Source organism: Suncus etruscus, chromosome X (genome assembly GCF_024139225.1).
Source record: "Suncus etruscus isolate mSunEtr1 chromosome X, mSunEtr1.pri.cur, whole genome shotgun sequence".
Lineage (NCBI taxonomy): Eukaryota > Metazoa > Chordata > Mammalia > Eulipotyphla > Soricidae > Suncus > Suncus etruscus.
The window spans coordinates 57,417,809-57,427,485 of NC_064868.1; the positions used below are offsets into that span (position 1 = coordinate 57,417,809).

Consider the following 9,677-nt stretch of genomic DNA (forward strand, 5'->3'; position numbering starts at 1 on the left):
TAAAGCTCCTAAGTCCTGTTCCCGAAGAGCAGGGGGGGGTTAGAGAACTCGGATCTTCCCTGACTAGAGCAATCTTTTCCTACCCTCACCCACACTGCGCAGACACTCTTTTCTCCAAAGCCACCAGGCATTAGCTCACGGTGAGGGGAGGGGAGAAAAAGGAAAGGGGAGGGAAGGGAAAGGAGGTGGGAAGGCGAGGAGGCCGGCCCGGCGGGGGCGGAACCCGACTCGCTAACTGTTGCATTTGCTCTCCACCTCCTAGCGCCCACACTGAGATCCCTAGGGACCGGCGTGCTGGGAGAGCTGGAGGGTCTCGAGCTTGAAGGCAGAGTAGGCGACCGAGGCAAAGTCACCACGCTTGCAGCTCCAGTGCGGGACAGAAGCCCAAGCCACGCAGTGCCACAACCACAGCGGGGCTCTGGCAACAGCCCACGCATTTTGCAGCGCCGCGGCTCCGAAGCCACCGCCCAGAGCGTCCCTTTCCTCTTCGCTGAAGTTTTTTTTTAATACAGCTTGCGATTCCGAAGAAGCGAGGAAAGTGCCTGGTAGGACTGAAGGCTGCCTTTGTCCTTTTCCCTTCCAACCCACTCCCTCTCCCGGGTCTCCTCTCCGGGTGCTGTCGGCACTCTCCTTTCCACCGTACCCCCCTCCCCCAAGTCGGCCCAGCTCTGCCAGCCCGTTTGAGAAGTGGTAACTCCCTTTGGCTGCAGGCAGGCGAGCTTACTGCTTCTTGCAAAGATTGCTCTGGGGAACTGGGCGACTGGGGAGCGTCTTTGGCACTGCTGCGGGACTTGGCTGGTTAGGCGGGACTAGGGATTGGCCCCCAGGTTTCCCTTACTCCTTCTCCACCTCCCCCTGCATGGCCCTCCCCAGTCAGTTTGTTGGGTCAGAGATCAAACCATGAAAAGGCATTCGGGACTTCAGTAACCAAAAACAAAACAAAACAAAACAAAACCTAAAAGGAAGGAGGGGGGGACTAGAAAAAAAAGCACATTGAAAACAAAACTAATTGATTTCTATTTGCACCTGCTTCAGTGGACGCTGTATTTGGAAAACCGGGGACTCGCTTTTTTGTTTTTCCTTGAAAATTTGAGCATCTTTTGCTTCTGACGCCGCCCCCCCCCCCCGATATTCAAGAACAGACTGTGCCTAGTAGACCAGAGCCCGTCCTGTAGGGATTCTGCTCTGTAGGAGTCCTGCACTTTCAGATCACTTTTGGGTGGCCATTCCTGCAAGTTTCCTTCCCAGGAGCTTCCTGCAGGTGGGCTGCCAGGCTGTAGCGACTGCGCATCAAAGCCTGTTGAACTCTTCTCAGCAAAAGAGGAGGCGGAGTAAAAGAATTGAGTGTGAGATTCAGTCAAGATCAAAGATGGAGGTGCAGTTGGGGCTGGGGAGAGTCTACCCCCGGCCACCATCCAAGACTTATAGAGGTGCTTTCCAGAATCTGTTCCAGAGTGTGCGCGAAGTGATCCAGAACCCTGTGCCCAGGCACCCCGAGGCCTCCAGTGCAGCACCTCCAGGCCTCCGTTTGCAGCTGCAGGAGGCAAACCCGCAGCAGCAGCACCATCCGAATGAGGATAGTCCTCCCCAAAGCCAGAGGAGAGACTCTACTGGCTACTTGACCTTGAATGAAGAACAGAATCCTTCACTTCGAGCAACCACTGAGGACCACCAGGAGAGCAGCTGCATATCCGAGTCCAGAGCTGCCACTGCCTCAGGCAAGGGGCTGCATCCACCACCAGCTCCTCCGGACGAGAATGACTCAGCTGCCCCATCCACGTTGTCCCTGCTGGGTCCCACTTTCCCGGGCTTAAGTAGCTGCTCGACCGATCTCAAAGATATCCTGAGCGAGGCAGACACCATGCAACTCTTGGAGCAGCAGCAGCAGCAACAGCAGCAACAGCAGCAACAACAAGAGGCGATATCAGAAGGTAGCAGCAGCGGGAGAGTGAGGGAGGCCGCTGGGGCTCCCACTTCCTCTAAGGACAGTTATCTAGCGGGGACCTCCACCATCTCCGACAGTGCTAAGGAGTTGTGTAAGGCAGTGTCGGTGTCCATGGGCTTGGGTGTGGAGGCACTGGAACATCTGAGTCCTGGTGAGCAGCTTCGGGGGGATTGCATGTACGCACAGCTCTTGGGTGGTCCACCCGCTTTGCGCCCTACTTCTTGCGCTCCACTCGTTGAATGCAAAGGTTCTCTGTTGGATGACGGTCGGGGGAAGAGCACCGAAGAGCCCAGTGAATATCCACCTTTCAAAGCAGGTTATGCCAAAGGACTGGACGTGGAGAGTCTGGGCTGCACCGGCAGCAGCGAAGCTGCGGGCTCCGGAACCCTGGAACTACCTTCTACCCTGCAGCTTTACAAGTCTGGAACACTAGAGGAAGCAGCCTCCTATCAGAGCCGTGACTACTACAACTTTCCAATAGCTCTAACGGGGCCGCCACCCCCTCCTCATCCTCACGCCCGCATCAAGCTGGAGAACCCCCTGGACTATGGCAGCGCCTGGGCTGCCGCAGCAGCACAGTGCCGCTATGGGGACCTTGCAAGCCTGCATGCTGGAGGTTCTGCAGGCTCAGGCACAGGCTCAGGCTCGCCGTCAGGAGCTGCCTCATCTTCCTGGCACACTCTCTTCACCGCTGAAGAAGGCCAGCTATATGCACCCTGTGCTGGGAGCAGCAGCAGCAGCAGCACCGGGGAGATAGGGGCTGTAGTCCCCTATGGCTACACTCGTCCACCCCAGGTACTAACAGGCCAGGAGAATGACTTTCCTCCACCTGATATGTGGTATCCTGGAGGGGTGGTGAGCAGAGTGCCCTACCCGAGTCCCAGCTGTGTCAAAAGCGAAATGGGCCCCTGGATGGAGAGCTACCCTGGACCTTATGGTGATATGCGGTAAGTCCCTTTTTAGAAATATCTTTTACTTTAAGCTAATTTGTCTTGATATTTATTCTCTAGGTTCCCATTGACTATTCTACCTTGGGGGTTTTCTCAACAAGCATCCTTAAGGAAGGCATCCCTAAATCCAGTCTTCCTAAATTCCTGACCTAAAATGGTACATTCTGACCCCAAACTTTCACCGTGTTTCTCATTCCTGGGTGCTGCTAGCCCTGGGTTCAATTTCCCCCTTTAATTTCTTAAGAATCTCCCACTGAGAGCCTCTAAAATCCTTCCCGCCTCATTGTACTTCTTGTCCTGCAAAGCTCCAACTTAAATTCAACTGCAAATGCCACCCTCTGAAACATAGCCTTTAGTCATCCCCCACTACTTTTTCTCTACCTCTTTCTAAAATCCAAGACCTGTCACAGAAATTTGGATAGAATCTCCTCTAAGGGTTTCAGATGATTTGCCTACCCCCACTGTCCAGTAATTGATAGAATAGAGGCAAAGATCCCCCCAATGTTTTTTTTCAGCCCATCTCCTCCAAAATGATAAAAATGGAGTGCCCATTAACCAATAAGTTGGTCACTAGGTTCTGAGGGTCTCTGAAGAAGGGATGAATTTCATTTCCTGCAAAAGAACAAGACTTGCCATAAAAGTGGATATCATGAGAGAATCCACCCAGGCATGTTTAGGGAACACAGGTGGAAGGGCATTCTTGGTGGGTAGGATTTTCAGTCTTTACCCAAGTTGGAAGCAGCACTTTCAGTTGCTTTTCTTTGATAACATGTTTTTCTATGGGTTATTAAAATATACATCCTGAAGCTTCAGTTTTGCAGCATATCTGTAAAAAGGAGACTATGTTGTTATGAACAATTTCTCCAAACTTGAATGCCATTTATAAAAGTGTTGGTGACAGTGTTTAAAGGATTTCCGTGTGCTCTAGTGTGCCCACAAAGCTTTTCGGAAGTAATATTAAGTATCTTTGGTATATTTCTTTCATTTTTAGTACATGCTTATATTTTAAACTTAGCTGTTAGTGCTCACAAATTGAATAAGAACTATTACTACGTATGAGACATAATACTGTTTTTTAAATTAGGGCATGAGAAATGTAGCAGTCAGTTTCATTTTGCTTAATAAAAATTCTTCTTTACCCCATTAGTTGTGACTTCTTGAGACTAAGTTGAAGTCCCCTCCCCCCAAAAAAACCTAAGCTATTTGTTTATCTCAGTGAGGTAGGGGGTATATTAACTGGCTAATTATCTTCTCAGTTCTGCTAGATTTTGATGTTCCCAGGGACATATGTCTTGGTCTCTTTCTGTATTTATTTTGTTTTATTTTAACTTAAGATTTTATCGATCTTAATATTAATATCCTGGACAACTTACATTCAACAATTTGCCTTCTTTCATTAAAGTTTATGCTCTTGGAAGGTTGAGAAAGCTCTCAAAGAAAGAGACTGGAATTTGATAAACATTATTTTCTGGATTACTGAAATAACAGCATATACCTGACTTTACAGTATATGAGTTTAATGTTGTGCTTAAAAGATTTTCAAAGCCTTCATTTGTACGATCAATTTTATTTTCATGGTTTATTTGGAGGTTTTAAAATTTGGGACTATGTGCTTTTACCATGTGATAAAATACCTTCATTATATAAGAATAGACAGGGGGCCAGAGTGTTAGCACAGAGGTAGGGAGTTTACTTTGCACGCAACTGACCTGGGACGCCTAGCCGGTTAGATCTCCCGGATCCCATTTGGTCGCCCAACCTGTCAGGAGAGATTTCTGAGCCCAGAGCCTGGAGTAACCACTGAGGGCCGCCAGGTGTGCCCCCTCCCCCGCCTCGTCCCCGCGCAAGCGCGGGCTAGCATGCATGGGAAGACACACACACACACACACACACACACACACACACACACACACACACACACACACACACAAGAATAGATTTACTTTGTAGTGATTTTTTTTGGTTAGTGTAATGTTTTGTTTTGTTTCTCCCTCTAGGACTGTCAATAGTAAGTGGGACCCCTCTATTAATTTTTAAGAGGGCTATCTAAGATGCCTATTATGATGCTAAGCCAAGTTACTGGAAGCTTTCCTTTCCTTCAGGCCCCCACAGGAACTAACTCAGTTAACAGGACAAACCTGTAAATATTATAGAGTGACTGTACACGACATAAAGTTCTTCTCATAAGTTTTACAGTGAGCTAGTTGATTTTATCCCAAGTTTTAATGTAAATTGTTCTCAGGGAAAAATACTGCTCAATGGCTTAAAATAGTGAGAAATTTGTATTATCTGAAGCAGGTGTATAATTATTTAGTTTTTTCTTGTTTGTGATTGCTGCATTGATTATGAGGAGTCTGGTGAAAGGAAAAATTGGTCTGACATTTTGGCTCCTGGATCCACAAGGAGTTTTTATTTCTAGGATATAGAAAATCCTTGGGTCTGTTTTATTAAAATATATCAATAATAAGAATGCAACCAGTCATCCAGTCCAATCTTTTTTTTGATACCCACACTTTTATTATTATTGTTGTCATTATTACTGTTATTATTATTACAGGAGGAAAGGGAACACTGGGGCAGGCTCAGTGACACTGCCGGATGTGCCCTGTTAGGGCTGGGGCCTTGGTCAGAGATGCACAGGCTTGGTCCTGTCCCCAGCTATGTATCCCCAGTTGTGCAGGCTGTGACTGAGCTGGAGTGCCAGTCCAATCTTAATGTTGTCATTTTATTACTCCTCTACCCCTTTCATTGTAGCAGCATGGTTTGTTTGGTGAACAGCAGGCATGTTTTAAGCCAACTTTGAGTAAAATATCTCAGAATTCTAGAGGCTTCCAATAACCTTTATTATTATTATTTTCATTAAAATATCTCTTTCCAATTATGTTTTATTGTATGTTGTGTTAGCGCACATTGATTAATTGTTAGTGGGTTTTTTAAAAATTTTGTGCTATGGAAAATTTTATATCATATTTCTATGGTATTTTTTTCTAGAGGAGAAAAATTGAAGATGATTATTTTTGTTTGTATTGAGGCCACACCCAATGGCACTCAGAAGTTAGTTCTGGCTCTGAGCTCACAAATCACTCCTGGCAGGCTCATGACACCATATGGGGTGTCAGGGAACGAACCTGGGTTGGCTGTGTGCAAGGCAAATGCCTTATCCGCTGTACTATTGCTCTGGTCCCAAGAACCTGAAGATGATTCTTTTCTTACACTGGATTTAACATGCTATTTGAAGAAAGGGAATAGTACAAATTGATGGAGTTTATATATATGCAACTTTGTAAATGATTTGTGGAGGTCTCTTTTAGACATCAAACAAGATTACAATTTATCTAGTCACTGTCTCAATTGACCTAAGTAGGGCCATTTATATCCCAGAAAACAGCATGATATTATGACACAATATTTTCTTAGGGGATGAGACCAAGTAGAACCTGTGCAATATTTAGAATTGAGATTTAGATAAATCACATACATGTAAAAGAAACATTTCATATATGTTTTGGTAATTTGTTCTGATATTGATGAACAGTGTCTAATTAATGCTTTGATATTGGCAACTCTAGCCATTCTGTTTTTTTCAAAAGAAAGGGTATTTTTAAATACCTCTTTCTATTTCTTCCTCAGTAGTCAAACAGCTTTTTATGATTTTTTGTGACTACCTTTAAAGGATCCCTTGGTCTATTTTATAAAGCAGAATTTTGTCTGTGAGTCTTTTAAACTCAGATTTTAGAAAGAAGTGCTCTACATGATTAAACAAAAAACTAGTGAGTTCAGTCTTGACACCTAAGCCCCAAAGAGATAGCCAATCTGCGAATTATCCCTATGGAAACATGTACAATATGCTACTATGGAAGACTCCTCTTGCTTGTCCACAGAGTATCATTCTCAACTCTCCCAAAGGTTAATAACATCAGTGAGCCATATTTAAAAGAAGCCTACAGCCTTCTTAATTGCATGCCACTTTGGGTGTATTTACTTTCTGGTACCAAGTAAATCTCATCAATCTTCCATTATTTGTGTTATGAACACTGATGTAATATATCTAAGTGTTGTTCTTATCTGTAGTAGTTTTTGTGAGTTGAAGTTTAGTATGCGAGAAATTTTAAAATTATAATTATTATATTTTATGAACATATTAAAACTATCAGTTTATTTCAGAACTTTGCTTAGGCAAGAAACAGAATTCTGTATGATATGAAAAGAGAGAGTATAATTTTGTAACAGATCTGAAATCATGCTTTTGAAAACTATAAAAAGGCAGCACCATTTTTCTGAGGTTAGTGGGAGAGAAAAAAGAAAATCCTTTGCACTTCTTAACTCCCCATTTTTTCTTTGTCTAATGCTATCTCAGATACTGCCTGTGCCCAATTTTTTATGCTTTTGACATTTGATTCAACTTTCTATTTCTCAGTATATTTTTTCTCATTATATAAGTGGCAAACTCTTAAAGGTTTTCTATTCAATCTGGAAAGAAACAGATCAGATCAACCCCAGGAAATCTAAGTCTAGATGATATGGAGGATGGTGAATAACAAAATAAATAGTTGGGCTTTACCCTTGAGTTTAGAGTTTTATTCAACAGTTGATGAGGAAGCTGTATTAGATGGTTTAAGGATATGTTGATTTACGCGAGTAAATCTATCTCTTCCAGTGGACAATTTTATAAAATTTTCTCAAAGTCTGTGAATAACTGGATTCTTTGCCCTTGTTGGTTCATCTGAGTCAGACCTTCCTAGAATTTTCTAAATGCTACCTAAAGTTAATGCACTAATGTGTAAATTAATCATTTGAAAACAAGGAAAGAAACTAAAGAAATTATTTTACTCAGAGTTCCCTGAAAACATCCCACCTAAATATGATATGCCGAATTCAGAGAATGGTTGGGACCAGAGTGATAGCATAGTGGTAGGACATTTGCTTTACACAAGGCCGACCTCAGATGGAGCTGCCTTTGATGCCAGGCATCCCGTATGGTTTCCTGACCTTACCTGGAGTGATTTCTGAGCAAATAGCTAGTAGTAACCCCTGAGCGCCACCGGGTGTGGCTCCCCCACCAAAAAAAAAAAATCAGAGAATGCTACTATCCTAACCACAAATCTGATTTATATTTTGATTAAATGTAAAATCCTGTACAGTTAACAGTATTGTTGGAATTACAACCAAATAAAGAGAGTTATGAAATCTCATAGCTCCTTTTAGAAAGACTTATGTTTAGAGAATCCAGTGCCTTCCAGTTTATTCATAGCACCCTTGCAAATTTGAATAGGTCAAGAAAGTTACTAGTTATTGAAGGATTAGAAGTGGTTGCATTTTCTGCAATATGTGCTTACTTTATGGGACCATCTTTGTAAAGGTGCATGTTCCTGTCCCGTCCCCCCCCCCCCCCCGCCGCCCCGCCCCGCCAGTTTCTTATCTGAGATGAGGTTTTAGATTGTTGCTTAGTTAGGCCTACTCTCAGAGGCTGCTATCGGGCTACTCAGTTAGACCTACTTTTAGTGGTTGTTATGCCCCTTCTCTTTGCATAGCTTCTTGTTGTCAGTCTGCCGGCTTCAGTGACAGTAAAGGAAGCTTATTTACATACTCACGTATAGCATTAAAGTGTTTACTTAAAAATACTGCAAGTTTAGATCAGATAGTACCTGAAGGATTGTTAATAAAATAATAGCTGTATTGAAACATGATTCACCCAATCACTCCATCTGTATTTCATTATTTAAAGTGTGCAAAGTTTGGATACAATAACTACATTATTAGGATATTTTAATCACTCTGAAGTTTATACTGAGAAACTATCAATCACCAATTTACTTCCAGTTTCTAATATATGCTTATCTTAAAATTTTATGTAAATGGAATAATGCAGTATGTGACCTTTTATGACTAGCTTCTTTAAGTAGAATAATATTATAAAATTTTATTTGTGTTAAATTACATGTCAGTTCTTTTTATAACCAAATAATGATACGTTATGTCAATGCACAATAATTTATGCTTCAGTTGGTGAACATAGAGTTGCTTTTATCCTTTAGATATAATGAAAGATACTTTATGTACCTTTATTTCTGAAACTATGTTTTCATTTCTTTTGGTATTTTAGTAGGGGTAGACTTTCTGGGTTATGTGGTAACTCTGTGTTTAACACTTGGAATAAATTCAATTAGCTTTCTAAAATGCCTTAATGCCATTTTATGGAAAAACAAATAATGTGTAAGGATTTCAATTTTTCTACATGCTGTCAATTTTTTCTTTGTTTTGTTTTTCATTTTAGTGAGGGGGCCTTCTCAACCAGTGGTAAGGGAGTTCAGGGCACCTGCTGGTGAATTTTGGTTAATTGATATGTAGTTCAATATGATGACCTACAGTGTAAGATATAGTGGATATAGGTGGGTGTTTTTTTTTTGTTTTTTTTTTTTTTTGTTTTTGCCACAACATTCGTGCACAGGGGTAGCTAGTGGCTCTGTGCTCAGAAATTGCTCCTGGCAGGCTCAGACTATGGTATGCCAAGGATCGAAATCAGGTTGGTGTGTACAAGGCAAACTATATTGGGTAGATATAGTTTTCTGAAAGTCCTACAGGGATTGGGATTCCCTGAGTCATAATAAATGTGCTCAAAGGCCTCCATGTGGCTGGAGAGGGGGATGGAGATCATGTGGTGCCAATGCTGGTCCAGACTGATGAAAGGCAAATACCTTAACCTCTCTGTACTACCTCTCCAGTTCCATACTTTTAATTTATAGCTATCTCAGTAGCTGAGAAACGTTATCCCAAAGTGGTTT

The 9,677-nt window shown here is 42.8% G+C and overlaps 1 protein-coding gene and 1 pseudogene across 1 annotated transcript in view; one reads left to right on the forward strand and one right to left on the reverse strand.

Moving 5' to 3' along the window:
• The first annotated feature begins 402 nt into the window (after positions 1 to 402).
• AR (androgen receptor) overlaps positions 403 to 9,677 on the forward strand; it is a 249,229-nt gene continuing 239,954 nt past the window's right edge. Inside the window, exon 1 of the mRNA XM_049767206.1 lies at positions 403 to 2,892. Within this exon, the coding sequence (XP_049623163.1) occupies positions 1,370 to 2,892 (1,523 nt within the window). The 5' untranslated portion in view covers positions 403 to 1,369. The remainder of the gene's footprint in view (positions 2,893 to 9,677) is intronic.
• LOC125999368 (eukaryotic translation initiation factor 4E-like) overlaps positions 3,407 to 9,677 on the reverse strand; it is a 67,934-nt pseudogene continuing 61,663 nt past the window's right edge.